Source organism: Kwoniella bestiolae, chromosome 7 (genome assembly GCF_000512585.2).
Source record: "Kwoniella bestiolae CBS 10118 chromosome 7, complete sequence".
In the NCBI taxonomy this organism is placed as follows: Eukaryota; Fungi; Basidiomycota; class Tremellomycetes; order Tremellales; family Cryptococcaceae; genus Kwoniella; species Kwoniella bestiolae.
In genome coordinates this window covers 709,371-731,247 of record NC_089247.1, presented here as the reverse complement: position 1 = coordinate 731,247, position 21,877 = coordinate 709,371, and the positions used below count along the sequence as shown (strand labels likewise).

General features: G+C 47.1%; 8 protein-coding genes across 8 annotated transcripts; 5 read left to right on the top strand and 3 right to left on the bottom strand.

The window, feature by feature from the left end:
- Positions 1 to 370: 370 nt before the first annotated feature.
- On the top strand, positions 371 to 3,632 carry I302_108192 (uncharacterized protein; the record flags this gene model as incomplete). Its single annotated transcript, XM_019194038.1, has 7 exons — positions 371 to 1,107; positions 1,351 to 1,729; positions 1,814 to 1,944; positions 2,015 to 2,150; positions 2,225 to 2,395; positions 2,463 to 2,802; positions 2,866 to 3,632. The coding sequence occupies 7 exons, from the start codon at positions 371 to 373 to the stop codon at positions 3,630 to 3,632; spliced, it is 2,661 nt and encodes an 886-aa protein (XP_019044161.1).
- A 312-nt stretch (positions 3,633 to 3,944) lies between these two features.
- On the bottom strand, positions 3,945 to 6,450 carry I302_108191 (hydroxyethylthiazole kinase; the record flags this gene model as incomplete). The annotated part of the gene is made up of 12 exons (XM_019194039.1): positions 3,945 to 4,092; positions 4,206 to 4,440; positions 4,502 to 4,660; positions 4,746 to 4,867; positions 4,931 to 5,064; positions 5,196 to 5,500; positions 5,571 to 5,837; positions 5,922 to 5,973; positions 6,037 to 6,078; positions 6,155 to 6,214; positions 6,285 to 6,308; positions 6,382 to 6,450. 12 exons carry the CDS (start codon positions 6,448 to 6,450, stop codon positions 3,945 to 3,947), a joined length of 1,617 nt encoding a protein of 538 aa, XP_019044162.1.
- Positions 6,451 to 6,926: 476 nt separating this feature from the next.
- I302_108190 (uncharacterized protein) lies at positions 6,927 to 8,533 on the bottom strand (the record flags this gene model as incomplete). The annotated part of the gene is made up of 8 exons (XM_019194040.1): positions 6,927 to 7,270; positions 7,347 to 7,499; positions 7,610 to 7,694; positions 7,760 to 7,822; positions 7,901 to 7,935; positions 7,995 to 8,117; positions 8,200 to 8,273; positions 8,346 to 8,533. The coding sequence occupies 8 exons, from the start codon at positions 8,531 to 8,533 to the stop codon at positions 6,927 to 6,929; spliced, it is 1,065 nt and encodes a 354-aa protein (XP_019044163.1).
- A 713-nt stretch (positions 8,534 to 9,246) lies between these two features.
- I302_108189 (uncharacterized protein) lies at positions 9,247 to 9,675 on the top strand (the record flags this gene model as incomplete). Its single annotated transcript, XM_019194041.1, has 1 exon — positions 9,247 to 9,675. One exon carries the CDS (start codon positions 9,247 to 9,249, stop codon positions 9,673 to 9,675), a length of 429 nt encoding a protein of 142 aa, XP_019044164.1.
- A 557-nt stretch (positions 9,676 to 10,232) lies between these two features.
- On the bottom strand, positions 10,233 to 13,341 carry I302_108188 (uncharacterized protein; the record flags this gene model as incomplete). The annotated part of the gene is made up of 3 exons (XM_019194042.1): positions 10,233 to 12,304; positions 12,363 to 12,959; positions 13,068 to 13,341. 3 exons carry the CDS (start codon positions 13,339 to 13,341, stop codon positions 10,233 to 10,235), a joined length of 2,943 nt encoding a protein of 980 aa, XP_019044165.1.
- Positions 13,342 to 14,027: 686 nt separating this feature from the next.
- I302_108187 (uncharacterized protein) lies at positions 14,028 to 14,441 on the top strand (the record flags this gene model as incomplete). Its single annotated transcript, XM_019194043.1, has 2 exons — positions 14,028 to 14,113; positions 14,324 to 14,441. The coding sequence occupies 2 exons, from the start codon at positions 14,028 to 14,030 to the stop codon at positions 14,439 to 14,441; spliced, it is 204 nt and encodes a 67-aa protein (XP_019044166.1).
- Positions 14,442 to 15,880: 1,439 nt separating this feature from the next.
- I302_108186 (uncharacterized protein) lies at positions 15,881 to 16,983 on the top strand (the record flags this gene model as incomplete). Its single annotated transcript, XM_019194044.1, has 6 exons — positions 15,881 to 15,926; positions 15,981 to 16,031; positions 16,081 to 16,315; positions 16,389 to 16,464; positions 16,534 to 16,725; positions 16,900 to 16,983. The coding sequence occupies 6 exons, from the start codon at positions 15,881 to 15,883 to the stop codon at positions 16,981 to 16,983; spliced, it is 684 nt and encodes a 227-aa protein (XP_019044167.1).
- Positions 16,984 to 19,225: 2,242 nt separating this feature from the next.
- I302_108185 (uncharacterized protein) lies at positions 19,226 to 21,482 on the top strand (the record flags this gene model as incomplete). The annotated part of the gene is made up of 6 exons (XM_019194045.1): positions 19,226 to 20,230; positions 20,316 to 20,630; positions 20,723 to 20,827; positions 20,886 to 21,035; positions 21,100 to 21,198; positions 21,273 to 21,482. 6 exons carry the CDS (start codon positions 19,226 to 19,228, stop codon positions 21,480 to 21,482), a joined length of 1,884 nt encoding a protein of 627 aa, XP_019044168.1.
- Between the last annotated feature and the right edge of the window lie 395 nt (positions 21,483 to 21,877).

The window sequence follows — 21,877 nt, the reverse complement described above, 5'->3', positions numbered from 1 at the left end:
GGATTTTGGGATATATTATAGGAAGGATAAGGATCGGATATGTAGTATATTCTCACTCTTATAGATACACGAGATACACCGATGATATGAACATGTATGATATGCTATATGAATATGAGTGCAGCAGAAAGGAGACTAACCACAAGCAGTGAGTGAACGATGAATGATCGACTGGCACTACTACGTCACAACAATCAATTAGCCAAGACAAGACGCGCTTTATTTAACCAATCCATCCATCCATCCATTGTTCATTCAACGCTACAGTATCTTACTTTGTACATACGACCATTGTATACATAACGACTAACATCCTCAGAGTCATATACCTCAAGCTCAAGGCTAATCGGTTGACGAAGGATCCGCAAAGATGAGCCGACAGATACCGCTCAACGACGAGGATAGCGGTGATATCTCCCTCTCCTCTTCGCATTTCACCTCTCAACCTCAGCCTCAACCTCCTAGACGACCCAGCTCCTCCTCGGATCAAACACTTCAGCCTGATTCGCGACCTAGATCACATTCAAGAGAACGAGATGTCTCGGCACCCAGTCAGAGATTATTTGGTAGATCACTGTTCACCAGATCACCCCAACCCCAATCTCAAGATGCGGGACCGAGCGTCCCTTCACCCACTCCACCTAATAATGGTGTAGGTGTAGGTATAGTAAACCTCAATGACGACTCCGATCCCCTCTCCCTCTCTGCTCCAGGACCCAGTTCCAGCTCCAGGCCCGTTTCGTCAGATGGAAGAGATAGACTTTTCCCCTCGCGAAGGACTTCCTCTGGCTTAGGCAGATCCCGATCCCTAAACGTTAAACTCCCCTCACTCAATACCAATATCCCCCACAGATCTGGACCCAACTCATCTATCATGTCTTCTTCCACCTCGGCCGCGCAGATACATTCCACGCCCTCGTCAAAGTTGGGATGGAGCAGACGACCTGGGGAACCACGTCCTCCACCATTGGTCGGTGATGCCACGAGCAGGAAGATGGGGAGGTGGGTTAAGGAGGTGGTGGTTTGTAATTTTGATTTGGAACGTGGGCCTGTTGTGGAACGGAGGGCGGGGGATAGGAGGTGGGGGCCGGGAGAGAAGGAGAATGTGTGAGTGAATTGGATCCTACTTGTCATTTGCATTGTGCATCAGGGGGTGTCGGACATTATTGGTCCACTGGGAGAAGAAGTACTTGACTTTAGACACGAAGGAAGGAGATTCTATCGTCTGAGTCAAGAAGAGGATATGCAAATGATTTCCTATGATCAGAACCATCCTCTCATCCATCCCGGCGTAAATTCGCTAGTATCGTACAAAATGCCCTTTCGCTGACCACATGACCCATTCCACAGCGCATTCTCCTCCTTCCCTGATACTTCCCTCTTCTCCGAAGGCTCCATACTCTTCTCCTTCAAGATCCGACACATTCCCCCCGACCCATCCTCCCTCGCCCAACCTGAACCGCCCTCCCCCATGCCTGACAGAGTGGTGAAAACGGTCGAAGAGGAAATGATAGATCTCAAAGTTGGTGACCCCCCTGAGGAGGCCGATGCTCTACCCGGAGGATCGGGGAACGGTATAAGTACGCCCATACCTGCGCCTGGGACAACGAAACCTGGGGATAAGGCTGAAGAATATAGGAAGTGGGATGAGAGGGGGAGGGAATGGTTATATGGGTTTGTGTGGTTTGAGCAGAGGCGAGATAAGGGTATTACCAGGGGTTATATGCAGGTGGGTACTCCCACTCTTTCGCACTATTGCCAGCTAAGAGGATATCGCAGAGATATACTGATTTATTTCGATGGATGGTCGTAGAAATCCCTGGTCATTCTCACTCACCTACCGTTCCCAGCATTGTTCTCTGCAGTCTTACAGAAGGTAGCTCCGGTGTTCTTCGAATATGGTTATTCTGCTTTAGAAGCTGCTTGTCATTCCATAGCTTCTTGGTGAGTCACCTCAAAGATATGTTAGCGTCTGCTTAGCTGTAACTTATCATGCCATTTACTACTGTCGCAGGCCGGACCCTACACCTGATTCTGTATTGGAACTACCAATGTTGACGGATCTGATCAATGTAAAATTACCCGATACCACTGAGTCCCCTCAGATAGGTAAAGCGTTCGGTCTGACTTCGCCTACGTTGAAACAGCCCGTGAGTTGTCTTCATTTTACCTGAGCCTTCGTTCGGAATCAAGGCAAAAACGGTACTTTCTAACTTATTGACAGATCCTCGCTGCCCTTCCCACTTCAACACCTCTACGCGCTTTTGCATCGTTCCTACCCTCGCTTTGGTCACTATGGGAATGCCTCATACTAGCTGAACCGGTGCTGATCATCGCACCTGATCCGAAAACCTGCTCAGAGATCGTATGGTGGCTACGTGAACTCCTGAGACCTGTGAGCTGTCATCTTAGTCACTTTTTTATCAGATTGCCCAGCTCATACTTGACATCTCTTCTCGCAGATCCCCCCCGCAGGCGACTTTCGACCATACCTTCATATACACGACCACGACTTCTCATTGCTTGTCAATTCTAACAAACCCCAAGCAGGAGTGGTGGTAGGAGTGACCAATCCGTTCTTTCGGAATGCGGCGAGTCATTGGCCCAACGTCATTTCCATCCCTTCACAACGGATACGAAGGGTAGTCCAGAATGGGACGGGTCCCGCTACGACAGGTGTCGCTAGTCCAGGTATGAAGGATCAACCTGAGGGGTTCCTCAGTAGGAGACATAGGAGCGTACAGAAGGATAGAGTGCTGTTGAAGCGCTTGGAAGGGTTGGTAGCGGAGGGTAACTTGGATGGTAGGTCTCATCATCTGACAATCAAAAAATCAGTACCATGGCTGAGTAATGGTGATGATCTAGACTCAGAAGGGAACGAAGCCCTTCGTACGCATTTCCAACAACTCACCGAGCGCTTTCTCGTCCCACTTAATCGATACTTCCAAACCCTCGTCCCAACCTTATCTTCCACTCCCAATATACCTGTATCCGGCCCCAATACACCCTCGCCCTTATCTTCAGCCCCAGCCCAACACACCGCAGGAGTGATCAAGCCCTTCTCCCTACCCAACTTCCTAACTCATCTAAGGAACCATGGACCCAACCCCCTACTCTTCAAGACGAAAGGTCTAAGTACGAAATCCCGAGTGGAAAATGATTTTTACGCGAGTTTCTGCATGTCGTCAAGTTTTGCTAAATGGTTGGAAAATCGAGTTCACTCATTGGGACTGGCTTTGACAAATAACACCAATACCAATAATACCCTCAACGTGCCGGGTCGACCATCCACACCTTCACGTGCTGGTGCGGTACAACGACCGAATCTACCCAGAAGCGTGTCTGCCTCTGTGGGATTAGGCATCCTCGGCGGATTACCATCCGATGGGAGGATATCGCCCACGAGTGTAGCGCCCAGTGAAAGTGAGATAAGTGAGAGTTCCTCGACAAGGCCCAGTGTAGATGTAGAGATGGAAGGTGGAGGTAGACAACAGAGGGAAAGAGAGGGTAGTGGGAATACCATCATACCTGGTACTCAGAATAGGAATGAGTTGGGAGGGTGGTTCGATACTGGTCGGAGGGCTAGTGAGGGGATGGTCAAATTTACTGGCAGAGATTCAGTGGGTAGATAGATCGTAGAGTTCGATGGTATAGGGGATTGTAAGATAGTGTATGTTGTGTGGTATAGGAGTGTAGATATTGTTGTGTAATATTGGTATTAGATGCGTTAGATTGAGGGACTGGGCGATCGAATAGAAATGGCGGAGATGCTGGATCAATATTTGTCGGCATAGCATATACACGAAACGCATTGTACCACCTATCATCTGATGCATATGCAATACATAAGCTACGCAGCACGTATCATATGTTAGCACGTCATGGAGTCTGCCACCCGCTGACTCATCCTCCTTCAAACGATGGATCAGTCCATCTTATCGCCCTTACAAGATTTCAACCCTGGCTCGTTGTTGCACAACCTCCGGAGTGAGGTTATACAGCTCGTCAATCAGGGCTGATCTGAATGTACCTGGACCTTTGACGTCGGGTCGATCGGCAGCTACTTCAGATGCGATCGTGTAAATCAGGATACTAAGTTCTCAATGTCAAGCAGTATATAAGCATGTGTGTCTTTCAATTTGATTGAACGTAGGACCAATCTTTTGGAAAGGGGAAGAGATGATCTGTGGGATAGCAACACTCACCCAGCCAAAGCAGCTATGAGCATATCCCCCTGAACGAGCTGACTATCATCCTCGAACGGCTCATTCTCGTTCAAGTAATAGCTTCTTGACGCAGCTGCGAAGCATGCAATCAAAGTTCCAGCTTGACATCCCGATCCGGTTATTTTTTCGAGGAAGTGCGATCCGTTGGATACTTTCAGGACGGTGTGGCCGTCTGAGATGTAATCTTCTGGTCCGGTTAGGACGATTATGGCAGCTGCGACGATCGAACACTCAGCATGCAAGGGAATCGAAAGGTAAGGAAGGAAATCACTCACCCCTTTTCTTGGCCAATGCTCTGACGATCGCACCGGGATCTTTGAACCCCGCCCCAGCAGCGTCGACACCCCTACTGGCCACTTCGGTGGACTCGGCCATCGCACCGATCTCGGCAGCGTTACCTTTGATAATGGTAGGTTGCCAGTGGGCGAGGAGTTCTGCGATGTACATGTAATCATATCAGTTTCGGGGATACTGGACAACGATAGTTCTGAAGATATTTTGGCATTGAGATAGACTCACCCTCGGCAGTCTCGCGTCTGTACGAGGTAGCTCCCACAGCGACAGGGTCAAATACTAATGGTTTCCTATTAACGTTGGCTTGTCGGCCTGCCACTTTCATTCCTTCCTTATCGTCGACGGTACTGAATTCGCAACAGGAAATCAGCTTGTCACCACTATGCCATGTGTCTCTGCACGTTGCTTACCCAAAGTTGATAAGACACGCTCCGATAGCCGGACTGAGATCATACACGTCTCTAGGGTTGGTAGACATGATTGGTGATGCTCCCACTGCGAGAGTGACGTTGGCCGAATCGTTCATGACGACTTTGTTCGTGAGCTGCGACATACAGAGTCAGCGTCGAATACTCTCATATACTCAATGCTATTCATATATCAAATGGGATTGTTTGATGATAATGTGTCATTCGTTGTGATGGAAATTACACACGATCTCAAATTACTGCTCACCTGATTGATCAACGGAGTCTCCTGTTCCAGAACTCTCATCAACCCCTGAACCTTCTCCACCAGATACTCCCTACTCAATCCCCCCGACACGGAGGAAGTCGATCCGAATAGACCTTTGTGCCCTTCCAAGCCCTTTCTGGCCCTTTTGAAAGAATCGATGATTTCCCTCAAAGCCTCGGAAGCCTTTCGTGGTTGATGGGAAGCTACGATATCTGAAATGACAGCTACCCCGTCCAATGCGTTGGATGTCTTGGGAGAGATGGATCCGTGTAGGAGTTGAGGCAGGTTGGGAAGGTGAATCCCGCCTGTTTACATGGAATAGGATGAGCTCACTGATTAAGAGCTGGAACAGGGGCGGATGGATCGTGGACATACCAATAGCAACAGCCTGAATGCCCGTGCCATCCAACAGATCCAATATCTCTCCCGTGCCATCCGGACCGAGACATTTCCTCCCCTTGATATCCTTTGATCCTGTTGGCCAGACGGATCCGATCCCAATGTAATCTGCACCTTGTTCGATGGCGCGCTTGCATTCGTCGGTGTTTCGCACGGACAGACCGATGATTGCGTCGGGGCCTATGAGGGTACGGGCCAGGGGGAGGGGACAATCTGTTTGACCGATGTGGATTCCGGCGGTTCCTACGATTACATGTTAGGAGGTATATTCTTGAGATGCCAAATTTGAGGACTGGGAGGAAGGAAGGGAGGAAGCGCAAGACTTACCGACAGCTAGATGGACGTCGATCCTGTCGTTGATCAGGACTGGGACGTTGTACTATCCCAACTAGTCAACATACATGTCCCCAGTGACTGACGAGGAATAAGACGTCAAACCCACCTTGTCGCAGATCTGCTTGGTCCGTCTGGCAACTTCGATGAACTATTGGTATGACCTCAGAGTTAGAAATCCAAATCATCTGGAATGAGGTAGGCAAGAAGTAATTGTTTTAGCTTACCTCTCCAGTATCGGCATCCTTCTCTCGGACTTGAACGAGGGTGACACCTCCTTGAAGGGACTAAAAGGATTAAAAGGTCAGATCAGTCATTGCTCAAAGATGACAAGAGATGAAAGAAGGATTGGCTTACCTCTTCAAGGGATTCATAGTAGTCCTAAGATTCCAATCATACATGTCAATCAGCATACGGTCCATACTTCACAAATGTGTATATGGATATGACATACCTTTCCAGGAGGGAGGAATTCCCTTCCTGTAACGAGGTATAGGGAATAATCAAGTTGAATTCTAGGCATTGCTGTTGTCTTCTTGCTAAGCTGTGTTCTGACGTAGCCGCATGTGTATATTTGACAATGCTATGTTAAACAAAGATGAGAAAATGATAAGAGATATGTATTGTGATTATGGTGACATTTCCATGGTATACTATTAATCTTTGCTCCGAGAGATTCAAGCTTGTTATCCGCACTTTTATTTCACTTTGGGTGGTGCCTGGATCTCAGCTCCGAAATCTCATTCTCACATCCGCATCCAAGATAGATCCGGCAACGATTGTAGTGAGCAATTCGAATGAATCGATAAGGATATATATATGGATTGGCAGCACAAGTTGGGCCATAGATCGAGCGCAATACATACACATGCAACTATGACTACATATACGATCCTGCCACGGTCCATCACACACATCCATATTCCTTTGCAGATTGTCCATTTATCTCCTCTCCTCACACACACATCCGACTGCCAACTCGATCTATATACCCTATGTCTACAACAACATGCTCATACCAAGCCCTACAGCACCTATCATCCCTATACCCATCGCCACACCTTTACCAGGTATCTGAGCGGTATATACAGCCTTGGACGATGATCCCGAACTAGCAGCAGAACTAGCAGAAGCACTCGCACTCTGCGTAGCGCTGCCAGATCCACTCGAGGTGGCTGAACTACCCCCTCCTGTCGACGAAGATCCCGCCGTAGTTGAGCTCGAGCTGTTCGATCCATTTCCATTGCCTACTAAGCCAACACCATAGGCTTTGGTAGAACCGCCGTCTAGAGCCCATTTCAGGCCTGCCATGACGTGGGTGATGAATGTTTCATTCTGCCAAGCTATTTTTGCGACATGTCCGTCAGCATGAAGTCCTCCAATCACTGGTACGAGTCTTCGGATATGCATATTACTTACTTGAGTTGAGATGTCCCAGAGAAGTATAGAATGATCTACCAGCTTTGCTCACACCCTCGGCGAGTGGTTGAGCGGACAATGGTTGATCAATGTACCATGCTATAGGATGGGGGTCTCCCATAGATGGGTAGTTGCCTGTTGATGAGCCATTATCTGAGATAGGAAAAATGTAGAGGGCGCATCGTCAGCTTGAACTTGAATAGTGGACAATGAACAAATATATGTGTGAGTCTCATATTGAAGATAGGACCCGTATAACTCACTAACGTAGCTTGACTCATCTACTGACAGGAGTACCACAGCGCCATTATCCCGAGGGTTAGACCGGAAGTGATATACCTCTTCTTGCTATTCCCACGAAAATAGGCATGGTTAGTAGACCTCGATATGTTTATAACAGCAGGTAGACTCACGAAACTCCATCTGTCAGGAACATCAGCCGTAGCGGGATGAGAGTTGTTTATCCTCGTGAATGTCTATCATAAGCCCCAAACAGAAATCAGCATCAACTTAGACCATCAATAGCTGCATTGTTGGGCGTTTTGAGAACTCACAGCATCCTGTATAGGCGGATGATAATCGAACAGAGCTATACCAAACCGATTTACACTTAACAATCTGGCACAGAAGATCTGCTCAGCCACTCACCCCCTACGGCCTGTTGGTAATTCTCATCATTAAACAAACACGCTGAAGCTCCATGTACGCCGGTATACACCCCACCAGATTGAAAGAATTTCTGTAAAGCCGCTTGACCGGATTCGTCGAGGACTGCAAACATACGTTAGCTTAGATATACACACACTCAAACCAGAGCGAAGCATACACTAAGAAGAAGAGAAGGGAAACTCACCCTCATCAGAGTTTGAAACGAACATCACGCCATCGTACGTCGCCAAATTCTGATCTGTGAATAAACTCCTATCCCTAAATATCGATACAGATCACATCCGTCAGCTTGTCATATCGGGAGGGGATAGGAGATATGAATATACTCACTCTGAGAAGGTGAATTCGACGCCATACTTCTGTGCGTTATCCCCCAGTACTTCGATAGCAGTAGGTATGGAGTCGTGTCTGTATCCTGCTGTTGCGGTGTACACCAATACTTTGGGTGTTGACTGAGCTTGAGCTTGAGCGATCATGGTGCCCAACAAGGAAGCTATAACGGATGCAGACTTCCACATTGGAATCGGAGTTTGGATTATATCGAGTTGTACGTAGGTCGAGAGAGAGAGAGGATCTCGATAGAAATGAGCATCAACATTCAAAATTAACATCTCTTTGCATTTGTTATTTGTTATTGATCTCGTCGAGGCTGAGCTCTAGAGTGAGTTGTGCACGTGTAAATGACGTAATCATCTTTAAGTTCCATCACAACGCCTGTCTCAAAGTCACGACAAAGACATGGTTTCCACCTGTTACCTGTCAGTATCGATCTATCCTTGCTTAGAAAGACGAGTATGAAGCGAGTCCAACTGAGAATGATCCCTCTGTGCAGATGACAGGAAGAGGAGAGATGGTACTTCACGAGTAATGACCATAGCAGATTGACAGGCAACTCCTGTCGGGCACAAAGACTTGAGAGGGAAGGGGTCCGTCCTTCCTATGATCCTGTCTTACTTCACTACGGAGCCCTTGATTGAGCATCCCCACACACATATCACATTCACGAAAAGACATGTCTGTATTTCTCTCTTATCATTGTACCGACTAGATGAACGCATCTCTATTCCTTTAATCCTACCTGACTCATGACCCCTAAAATCCATGGTATACTGAAGATCACTCCATTCCAACGTTTCAACGACCTTCAGAAGAATTATCCATCATTTTATCATCGTTTGGAATACAAAGTAGGTCATACCCCCGCAATCGTTCTCAATCATAATTAAACGGCATGGGTATCCTCCTCTCCCTCCTCCGTCCATCCCATCAAACCCACCCGACCTCAAAACCAAGTATATCCCACCCCTACCCCCTCGGATCCCAGCACGCAGCTGATCCCGCATCTCCCCGTATGGCTCCAACCAGATCACGGAGTGTACGCAGTATACGCGACACCGCGCTACCACAAAATGTTAGACGGCGTCTGTCCCATCGTGAAGGGGAAGAAGGGGAAGAGGGATTGAGGAGTTTGTTGTCCCCTTCTCCTAATGATTTACCTTCCTCGGGTGATAGTGTCGCCTCGCCTACGTCCACGTATCGGTCGGACAAGAGGAGGTTGAGGAAGGTATTGAAAGTTGATAATGGGTGGGACCTGGTCAGGGAAGTAGATCTGGATGGGTATGGGTATGGTTATAGCCACGAGGATGGGAGAGGTGGATGAATGGATTCTGCGTGTGGTGAGTTTACTTGAACTTGGTATGTGTCATTTCAGAATTCCGCTGACTAGCAGATCTGGGTAGCACGATGCACACCGCCAATATGGATATTGACATATAGAAGTAACGAAATAGACTACGACCTTAACGGACAATCTAAAATGTAGACATGTATCACAAATTACTTTGCATATAACCCACCACCGTGTATATCATATCATATCATCATTATGGCCAACGATCCCATGACTATGTGATAGCATGCAATTGCAGTTCAAGTCTCAAGAACGACAAAAAGATGGCATCTCCAATCATCCACTCTACTAAACTATCTACGCTGAGTATAGTAATCTCGCAGGGATATATGTACGTACACCGAAGCAGAGTGACGGGGAAGGCAAGATCACTTCACTCATATATACCCTGTATCAAAGTCTAGATAGAAAAGTAAGAGCGGACAACCATCGATACCAATACCCCCAAGAAGACTAGCTACCACTGACCAACCCAAACCATCGAAGAAGACTGACTAAGAAAGCAATTCAACCCAAACCGACAACAACTACGGCGGGGTACTTCCAGTAGTAGGTTTCCCTCTCAACGAGAAAAACCTGAACGGTTTCTTATTCTCATTGCCCGTCCCATTGGTGGCTGTGCTAGTGGGCCATCCATCCGAGATCGAGCCGTCCTCGTCCTCTTTATTGTTGGAACTTCCAAAAGCAGACCATGGCCCTTTCTTACCACCTCCAAAAGGCTGCCAATTTGCCAGAGCCTTCTTCTCACTCGAGGTAGGAGCGAACGGCGAATTTTCGTACCCTGGTAAATTGAGCGAATCATTCGACGTGGTAGAGTGCATAAATCCCCCGAAAGCAGAGTTGGAAGTAGCTCCCACCCCGGAAGACGAGGGGATATTATCGCTCGATAGTGTACCTGAGAACCATCTTCGACTTCCTGGTAAGCTCGGTAAGGCAGATATGGTCGCTGGGGAGGTATTGGGTGATCCGCTGGTGCCGGTAAGGTTGGAGGGTGGGAGTAGTCTGGAAGAACTTGAGCTGAGTCGTTTGTATGCTGATTCTTTGGTTTCCTTCAATCCCTTCGGTTCAGGAAGGGGCGACTTCCATTCATCCGCTTCATCCGAATCACTACCAACCGAATTATTATCTTCGTCATCACCTGCAACTTGCTTCTCCAATTGAGATACGGTAGTACTAGTCGCAGTAGTGGTTGGTTCGGTAGGATCCAGATCCAGATCAAAGGATAATGGTTCTTCAAAAGTCTCAGGCAAATCTTCATCCCCACTGACAAAAGGCGTTTGATCACCTTCCAGCGATCTGAACAATCCCTGAGGAAGCAAGTTGGAAGAAGAGAATCCGCCATAAGGAGAACCTGGATCTTGGCCGTAAATGTCTGATTCGGAATCACTAGGAGGTTGAGGTGTAGTCGATCGATTGATCTGAGCATGAGAGCCGAAACCAGTGCTAAGACCACCTGGACCGAAATCTTCGAATCCTGATATATCGGGTCTTCGCATGCTTTCTAAATCTCGCGAGGAAGCTGAATTGGGATTAGGATGTTTCGAAAGATGTCCAAATCCTGTTGATCCAGCATGGGCAGGTCGAGCAGTGTAGTCGTATCCCAGATGAGGCATTCCAGCCTCGGCCATATAAGCTGCAGCTTGAGATTGCCATTGATCCTGTTGGGCACCTCTACTGCCATTCGGTGGACCAGGCGGCGGAGGTGGTACAGGGGGACCACTCGAGGGCGACAAATGATTGGTGGATTGATAGCCACTATGTAGATAACCTTCTTGGGCGGCAGCTTCGTACGCAGCAGCCATCATCATCATTTCCTCTTCTGGATTGACCTTCTTCTTGGCATTTTCCCCATCCTCAATAATCTTCTTCAACCTTTCTTCTGCGTCCTTTATCAACTGCGTTATGTCTTCATTCTTTGATTCCATCTCCGAAATCTCATTTTCCACCTGGTCCATTTCTTTCTTACGTTCTTCAACATTTAATTGAGTCAAGACAACATGTTTAGCCCCTTCTTCCTGTATTACTCTTACATTCTTCTCACTAATTTCCATATTTCCCTTAATCTCCATGATCTCACTTTCGGCACTAGATATTTTAGACAATAACCCATCCCGTATTCCTTCGACAGACTTCAACTTCTTCTCAGCCTCTCGACGAGAAGCTTCGGCCTGTCTCTTCTGCTCTTCTAGACTCTTCGTACGAGACTTCAACTCTTGTCGCTCCGCATCGTCCTCCTTCCGACGATTACGTATCTCGTCGAGATTTTTCTGGAGATGTGCATGAGCATCCGATACAGACTGTTCGTGAGAGGTGAGCTGAGCTTGAAGATCCGTTAGAACAGTCTGAGCAGCAGTGAGTTCAGCTTTGAGAGCTATTATCACGGGCGAATTGGCGATCTCGGGAGTATCAAGGGTGGCAGTCGCAGGAGGAGAGGCGATGAGATTTACAAGAGACGGTCGGCGGGATTCAGGCGAAAGTGGACTGGCAGATAGTTGGTTGGAATGGGAGTGTAAAGGTAAAGATTCGGTGAGATTGGTGCTCGAGTCGGTACGTCGCATGCCCTTTGAGCCTGACATGGCATGACCGATGGCAGCTTTGACTATACATTCTCTCGTCAGCATACACCACATGATGTTGAGAGAAATTGGCAAACATACCACTTGGAGCGGAATCTTCCTTATTCTGAATAGCTCTCATATCAATGACACCAGCCTTATCCAAATTCTTCTTCCTTCCCTTTTCCCTTTCGCTTCTTCTCAAGAACTTCCATGCCCATTCTACGCTCGAAGGTACTAGACCGACAAGAGACCAGTGTCCCATACATCCAAACCAGAGCACATGTCTTTCTTTTATAGGAGGCGAAGCATGTTTCCCCTTAAGTAGTAGATGGGGTGTTTGGTCCGATAGGAAAGCCGGAGCTTGAAGAGGTGACGTTATAGTAATTGAGCAGATTAAGAATGACCGATATAATAGTGTAGGGGTACGGAGCGATATGGCGACGTGATTGGCAAAGCGGAATGGTGCGATTGTATGCGTTGGCGTCTCAGTTCCATTTCCAGGTGTTGATCCTCTTCTGTCAGGTGTGCTGGTGGACAGATGAGCAGAAGGAGATGTCGATGGAAGTTGCGCTTGTTCATCTGTAAGTGGAGTTGCTTCATCTGTCTCAGATCGCCTGATATCCGCTAAATGTCTTCTGAAGGACAGCTCCGTTAGGTGAGCTCTGAAAGACGATTCAGTAGGGTTGGTGATGACAGCTATATGATGGTCAAGATTGGTCAGCTATATGTGCTTGTGTCCTTTAACTGACTTCTTGTTGGAATGAGATTATCTCGAGAGATTACGAAATTGTTCTGTTGACTCACCGAAGAGTATCAAAATAGCAAACACCGCCAACCAGAAGAACAAGTTTCTCCAATCCGTCATACCACGATGATGATACTCATGATGATGATGATCACCTAACCCTAACCCAAGACCAGAAGCGAGACTGCGCCAGCCGAATAAACCATTACCATTACCGTGTGACCAATCTCCGTCCCCAGCTGCTACCCAGACTGGTTCAGCGTCCATCGTATCTTGCGGGACGGATGATCCAGTGAGGGAGTAGAGGGTGTCCCTCAACGAGCGGAGGGACATTTAACAGTTAACCAGAGAGATAGTGTAGGTCGACAAAGACAATTAACAAAGTAGATGTAGATGTGGATGAGCAAGATGAGATGTCGTGGTCATTAGCGGCGGAGTGGAAAAGAACCAGCCTAGTCGCGTATAGTAGATTCTTGGCGATATCTTTCCTCCTTTCTCCTTTTACTGACCACTGGATGTTTGCTGCAGGTGACCGAGGTGTGTGTGTTATGAATGATTGAGGTGAATGAGATGAATGACTAGGATTAGAGACGAGAGATGTAAAAATGGGAATGGAATACTGAAATAGCAGTCAGAGGCGTTTTGTGAAAATCAAACCCATCAATTACATCTATCCACACACATCCACCCAAAGGAACATGGACTAATTCCACTAGCGTACTTTGCAAAAGTGCCACACTGGGTATATCACCGCACATCTCCGACCGTAGTACCAGCTCTTATGCTTAGCTTCATGCTGGATGCTATTTGTTCGAGAGTTGCATATGTCGAATGATGAGATGTTCAAGCTGCATACGACGAAAGATATCATCAAAATCGATCAAGAATAACAACCTATATTATCCTTCTTTATCCGACCTTGTACAACCACATCACGGTACGTCTCGCTCAGCCCGCTATCTATCTGAAAAGCGCGATTCTCCCCTACCAAAACTGATCATACTCCCACACAACCACAGATGCCAGGTCCTCAATACCGTGATCCATGGGCTGCCAGAGAAGCATGGAGGAAGTCACCTATATTTAGCAACCGAGCGATGTTCAGGTGAGTGCATCTCCTCTCTTAACAACGGATTAGCCATATAATCAGCCGCAAGGAGCTATGAGGGAATTCAGAAGTTGAGACGATGTTCAAATTAACATTGATTGCCGGACTATCGATCTCAGCGTTTCATGCTCCCACCACTTGATTAAGTCTATTGCACGAAGATATCTTTGAGAACCCTGCTGATTGACCATTTTTCAAATATCATAGGAGCATGTTCCCAGGATTAGGTACAGCCATAGTAGCATTCACCGCCTACGTAATCTACGACGACTACTTCGCTTCAAAACCCGCTCATGAACATGGTGGACACACGATCTCTCATTAGGTCAGGCAAGGATGCATAGATGGAGATAGCTTGTATAAGATCTGGAAAGGCCTTCATCGTGGGATAGCCCAGACATGTACTAGTATGATTACCTCGGATACGGGAACAAGACTATAGTGGTTGGGCAGGATTTGGAGTTTAAGAAGGAAGGGGGAAGGGCTCAATCTGATGGGTCGGCTGATTGCGTGAGATATCTGATCGGCTGACAGAAGGACATGACAATCCTTACATCTCTCATGAGCTGAACAGAACGGCATATGGACCTAATGCTTATTTACTGGATCCAGGGATCACGACCAATCTCTCTTGACCCTTGGACAAGCATCTCATCTGAAGGAACATTACTAAACCCTCTCAAAGAGAGCCGCCTCATCTAAGAGGCCGATGTACCTTGGGATGCTTGCAGCCTTGCCAATACATACTGAAGTCGTGCAATCCGGGAGTCAAGAGTTTGACCTCTTTCACGCTCCGCTTGCAGTTCCGCGTAAAGACTTGACATCGTCCCTGTGGTTTTCTGCGAGTATCATTAGTAGGGTCGACAACCGCGACATTGCATTCATTATAGCGTGGCGGCAGTGAATGAGGACTTACTGGTGCGATCCGAGAGTTAGTCTTGCGTGAAACTCTTTTCTTACTGCTCTTCGACTTGGTGATAGAGGGATTGGTTGAGTGAGTGAGTGAGTGTGGTCCAACCGGATGAGGGCATGATGCGATATGATATATCAGAGGTGATATCTGTGTAAGGAAACTACGGTCGTGTGTGCAATTTATCAGCTCAGCGCTAGTATAGTTGTGAGATAGTGAGTGAGCTTACTGGCTGCGTCGAATTATAAGACACTGTATGTGCTATTATATGGGATCATTCGGGCAGAGGGGTAGAACAGGACCGAGTTCTTATCCTTCTATCGAGTCGAAATGAGCTAACAGGCTAGTACCCCAAGCGATGTGACATCAAACACTAACACAAGCCATCCGCGCGTCATCACACCAACGCCGATCAAAAGAACTTCCGATATCGTAACTTCATTCACGTTTTAGTGCCAGATATGACATGTCATGTCAGAGGAAGGTGGCAATATCAGTGAAAGGATCAATGAACGGACCGTCACATATAAATGCTCTAGTATCCTCCTGTCACACGGGTCAGTGACTGTCGTTGAAGAGTGATCGCTTCCCTGATCGATCTTGGCAGCAATGGTCTGTTGTACTTCTTCAGAGCAATCATCAAAGGATCATCGTGGGTTCTCCATGCGGTGAATGGAAGAAATGTGTATAGGAAATGATGAAAGGATTTTCCATCGAGGCGATCGACTCGGGCTAACCATGGTTGCTGTGGTTTGAGTCTTGAGTTCTTTTTACATGTTTATCTATGCCGCAACAGACAAGTCATTGTACAGCTGTGATCAATACTTGGAACATTCAATCGATACATTTGGATGATGAGCGCTCAAATAGTCGAAGTAAAGTTACTAGTGAGGCCTACAGGTAAGTTTGGTTCACAGCATTAACCGCAGCTTGTATGCTTATGTCAACGTACAGTCGGAGAGAGAGCAAGATGTCTCGATGTTTTCACCGAAGCGTTCAAAGATGGTGAGTCCGTTTTCTCCCTTCTTTTGCTGCCCAGCTGTGATTATGCCAGCATCACCCCGTTGGGATGAGAAACCATCCAAGAATGAACGCTCAACGTCTGCATGCTGTACATTAGATCCATTACATCTCCGCCACTGCGGTACAGACCTCTCAATGCACCAACGATTCCATCTTTCCAAGCTCGAAGCTGCATTTATCGACTGTCAAGTCTGGGTAGCCATGGTATATGGTGAGATAGGTTGTGTGGCGACCGTAGCACAGCCAGGCAAGAAGTTGTGGGACACGTAAGTTCCAATATCGGCGCTCCGATCTGAAGGAGGGGTTGAAGCTGATGAATCTGGGCATTTTTGCATGTAGAGAAGAGAAGAAAGTCTTCCAGCAAAGGGCTTTTGAACCTCTCAACGAAGAGGTTAAAAGTTGGATGAACAATACGGTGAGTACATCGAACAGTGATTCAGCTCGACTGGCTCCGCTCTGTGATCTGACGTGGTAATACTTCCAGTTCGGCCCCCTTCAAGCCAAGTCAGGTACATCCATTCCTGGTGGGGCGGTTGCCTCGTACTATGTCCAGGGGATCGCTACCCACCCATCATTCCAGAGACAAGGTCTGGCTTCTGCCATTCTGAAGAAACTTGAGGGGCTGGCTAAAGAGGATAATACATGTGTGGCGCTCATCACCGTCTCCCCTAATGCTGTAAGTCGTCCTGAGCGTAGATATTGCAAACTTGCCACATCTGTACAGTAGCTCATGCACGATTGTTGCTATAACGCTGAGATATAGTGTTGTAAGAGGTACATGGTCCATATAGTCCCCTCAAGCTTCAGATGTATGCATGGGGGCTAAGTGCTGCACTATCAGCGTTCACAGTTTTTCTGGCTGGGGGAAATCCCCAGTCATCGATTCTGCACTATTGCACTTCTCAACCTGCATTGGAGCTTCAACGGTATGTAGAGACTGTATATAGGTTAAGCTTTACAGCTGGGATGACATACTGAAAGATGACAATTTCTACAGTGAAAATGACGCTGTACATAAAAAAGAAGAGGGGGGGTTGGGGGTGACTGACGTTAATCATTATCATTGGGTATGAAAGCAAGATTGCAGGAACAACTTCACAAATGCATGATATACCAATGCGAACGATATAAATGCTCCACATCCGGAAGCGATCACATCCACATTTCATAAGACCCTTGGCATCTAAGTTTTATCATCCTTGGTATCGGGGTTTTCCGCGGCGTGTTGATATCCTGCTGTGGACGCTCGGAATTTGGATGATTCCTCTCTCCAAGATTCGAATCGCTTGCGATCGAACCACACCTTCTTATTCTCGCTTACGCATGACATCTCTCTGGACTGCGGAACAGCTATGGCGGGAATTTGGTCCGATACCTCTTGGCTGGTGTCTTGCGACGTCTCCAGTTCACATCTCGCCGTAGTCATGTCAGCCGCCAATTCTTGCAATTCCCTCGACGACTCGGATATTTGGCGGTCCAAAGTGGCACGACTCGGATATTTGGCGGTCCAAGGTTGCCACTTCGCTTCCAATTCCGCTCAAAGCGATATCAGAGATATCCTTCAGAGGTGTAGCCGAAGAGTTTAGTGAATGATGAGAATTAGACATATCGTTGCTTCAGGTATATTGTTGTTGGTTCGATTGATGAGCTACAGCCAAAAAAAGCAAGTGGCAGTGATGGCATGTATCGTAATCAACCAACTGTTGTGATGTTGACCTGTGACATTCTTCTTATGATTGTTGGACGCCATAGTCTCAGTTGGGAAACAACGTCCGTACATGTATGGGAACGTTGTCCTTCAAAATTTGAGATCTCTTGGATATATCCGCTTCCCATTCACCTAAGGAAGAATTCTGTCCGTCTGAAATTCGTTTTCGTCGGGTGGAATGGATTTGTACTTCTCTTGGAAATCTTTTTCCGCCCCATGATACTTGAAGACGTCTTTCATCTGGGCTATTGATGCCTTACTCAAGACAATGGAACGATCCGGCTCTCTTTCAGGAACAGCTATCGACGGGTCTGCAGATAGCGATTATAGAATGGTATATTCTACCGATGTGAAATGAGATTGCCACGGGGGTGAATTGGAACCCCCGTTTGAAAAGGGCTTTTGATCATTGGTATTCTCGGGCATGTCGAACGCACGCTACAGCACTAACTTTGTTTCATATCGATGAGTATAGATGAAGAAAAGGTGTGGGGAGTTCCGAGACAAAAGAAGAGGTGTAGAGTAGCGAACGAGTGGCGAGAGATAGGTGGATTTGTTTTTGTGGGTACTTGGGCGCAGCTGGATATACGGTGGGTCCACATATGTCCGACCCAAGAATAGCATCCTCACCACCTCACGAGGCTTCGTTCGACACTGTGGTGAAATGCGACGAACAAAGACGCAGAACGGCGTGTCAGTACGTTGAATGTCATTCTCTGATAATGCGGTTGGTGAGGCTCTAATTAGAATAATTAGAAGGAGTAGTTTTTGCAGCAAATGTCTAGAGCGATTTGTCGGGGTCAAGCAAAGTAGAAAGAAAGCCTCGACCATTGCAGATGATGACATGGTAGGAACAAGGGAAATTATCTGCCACATACGTGATAATTTGATAATTGCCACATGCTCGTTTGTACTAAATTAGGGAATTTTACAGAGGTTGCAAACTCCTGTGGTTGTTGTTGATACCCTGCCAGGAACAACGAGTTGAATGGGTCCATGTAATGTAACGGGTATGAGCGACACGGCGGAGGTCGATTCATGCAGTAGTTGGATGGACGGAAGGAACAGGGTGGTCGTCAAGTGAGTGAGATGACGAGATGGTGGTACTGGCATCTCATGAAAAAGCAGAAAAATACGCACCAAGTGGTATTCAGGAGAAAAAGGGCTCGATAGATCCCGTAGTGTCAATTAGAAAAGTGTCAACAAATGCAGGATTGGTTTGTAATGAACATTAGGAAAAGGGCAAACACATCTACACGCGACAAAGGTTATTTACCGCATATAGCACCAGCGAGCACACACACGGGTTTACCTTTGCTTGACCTGCCAATTCAAAACACCTCACTACTCTGCTCTAATCACACAAACACGCACCATCCTCTCCTACTCTATCATTCAACTTGCATCCATTTAATCAACAGTAGCCCTTCCTTATACATCCTCTTCTAGAAAAGGGTATACACTTGACATGGCATCAACGAGCGATAGAAGTAATTTACCCATATCGAACAGTAATCCTAATCCCCATCCCGCGTCAGAGTCAAACATACCATCTCAGTCTGAGACCCAAATCGAAAACAACAACGAACACAACGTTGATTCAACCGGGTCAGTGCATCCTCAAGCTCAACAACCTACGCTTGGTAATCCAATCTCACCTTCACCACCTTCATTGACCCTCACTCCTGCATCTCCTACAACCACACAAGAAGAGACCGTAGAGCAGCAGCACAGGGATAACGTCGATACGGAGATGATTGGAGAGAAGGGAAATCAACCTACAGATTCAGAAACTGCTTTACTATCCCAACAGCCCAAATCATCTACTACACCCAATATGGCGGACTCGACATCCCCAGCAGCAGCGACATCGACGGGAGGAGGAGAGCCCAGTCAGAGCACGAACGGTGGTGCTTTGTCTAATTTGACGAGGAAATTATCTAAATCCAATTCCACCTCCAATTCAACTTCTAACCCATCAAAGGCAGTACCAATGACATCAAAGGAGAAAGAACCTTCCACTACCACGCCAAGCAATACCAACAAGTCACCTCCCACAACCCTGCCGTCCGCATCCTCATCCTTCAAACCTGCAGCTACGACGTCCTCCCCATCGACCCAGAAGAAGAAGAAGAAAAGAAAGGGTCTGGCCGGGTTCTTACTTGCGCTTGGATGTTTGTCCGCGGATGAATTTGAGGAGAAACCCAAACATCAACAGCAAACTACACAGAAACCTAATACATCTGTGACCACCTCGAATGCTAAAACTGCTGAGCCTACTGTGACTAAAGATAAGGGGGTTGGTGAGGTTGCTGGTGCGAAGAAGGAAAGCTTGGGCCACCAGGTCGAACCTACCGCTACGACTGGGACAACGTTGGTTGATCAGAATGTAGGAGAGGGGGATAAGAGCGTAAAGCCAAATGAGGAGATTGTAGTCGCTCCTGCTGAACCTCATACTCTCCCTGATGAAGAGGTGCGTCCATCTTCCCCTCTGCACCATTGATTAATTGGTCTTCATGTCATAGATGTGAGCTGATATTTGATATTCCTGCGTGCAGACCGCAGGTGTAACTTCCTCAGCTGTCCAAGCACCTGGAGGAGGCTCATCTCTACTTGGCACCCCTACCCGATCCCACACACAACCCCAACGGCGAGACTCTGACAACGCCGCACCGTCCACTTCGGCCGAGCAAGATCGCACGGAGACCAGCGGGGGGTACACGGATATAAGTAACTCGGATATCCAAGATGAGAGTAGTGGTGCTGGTGCAGCTCACGATGAGGGGGTAGATGAGTATGGGCTGGAGGATGAATATGAGGATGAGGAGGATAGGTTGATCGAACAGGGTGGTATGGGTATTCCCTTAGATGAGGTGAGTACGACGTGTGCAACATGTGCAACTTTCCGTCGCACAGTAATGGGTTAAGTCAGACGGAAAGCTGATGAGATATCTGGTTGTGATAGAATGGTCAACCTCAACCCCTCCTGCCTCCTATCCTGAAAGAACACCATGGTAGGAAATGTTTGGTGCTAGACTTGGATGAGACGCTGTTACATAGTAGTTTCAAGGTCAGCCGTACATTCTGAATTCTTCCATATCAAGCTGACAAATTCCGTTTGTCTTCAGTCCCTCCCCTCTGCCGACTATATCGTCCCGGTCGAGATCGAATCCCAAATTCATAATGTATACGTCATCAAGCGACCAGGTGTAGATCACTTCTTGAAAGAGATGGGTAAGATATATGAGATTGTAGTGTTCACCGCTTCGTTATCCAAGGTAGGCTAGCCTTCAACTGTTAGAGCTGAGGATTGTTCAGCTTATCAATTGCGTATGTACCTAGTACGCCGACCCAGTATTAGACATGCTTGATATCCACCGGGTAGTCACCCATCGATTGTTTAGAGAAAGTTGCTACAACCATAAAGGCAACTACGTCAAGGTATGTCAACCTTTTTACCTTGACAAGTCACCCGCGTACATTGAATATTTACTGAATTGTGATCGTACATCTAGGATCTATCCCAACTCGGTCGATCCATCGAAACATCCATTATTATTGATAACTCCCCCGCATCGTACATCTTCCACCCCAACAACGCTGTACCAGTCTCAACGTGGTTCAACGATCCTCACGATACCGAGTTGACGGATTTGTGTCCTTTCTTGACTGATTTGGCCACAGTAGACGATATAAGAGGGGTATTAGATGGCAGGATGAACTAGAGCGATTACGATGAAGTGAAGTGACCAGCATTTTCCACTCCTATCGCCTTATCGCTGTACAACAAATCAACAACTAATATTCGACAATCAACAATAAGTCGAAGAATACAGTACACTTCAATCGGTATGATTTCCCCAGATACCCAACAACCTAATCTAAGGGGAATTGTCATGAAGCACACAGAAAGATTAACATCTCTGTAATCAATAGTCAATTCTCCCTTTCCACTGTTCTACGTTCTGCTCCCTTCTTTTCTCTTTCTCATTAATGACTATGGATCTGAATACCCGATTATGCCATCTCGTTTACTCCTTACCCTCATTATATACCCTTTTCCAGCAGTAAAGAATACATGAGCTCCCTTGTTATACAGTTCCTACTCTCTTTTTTCTGT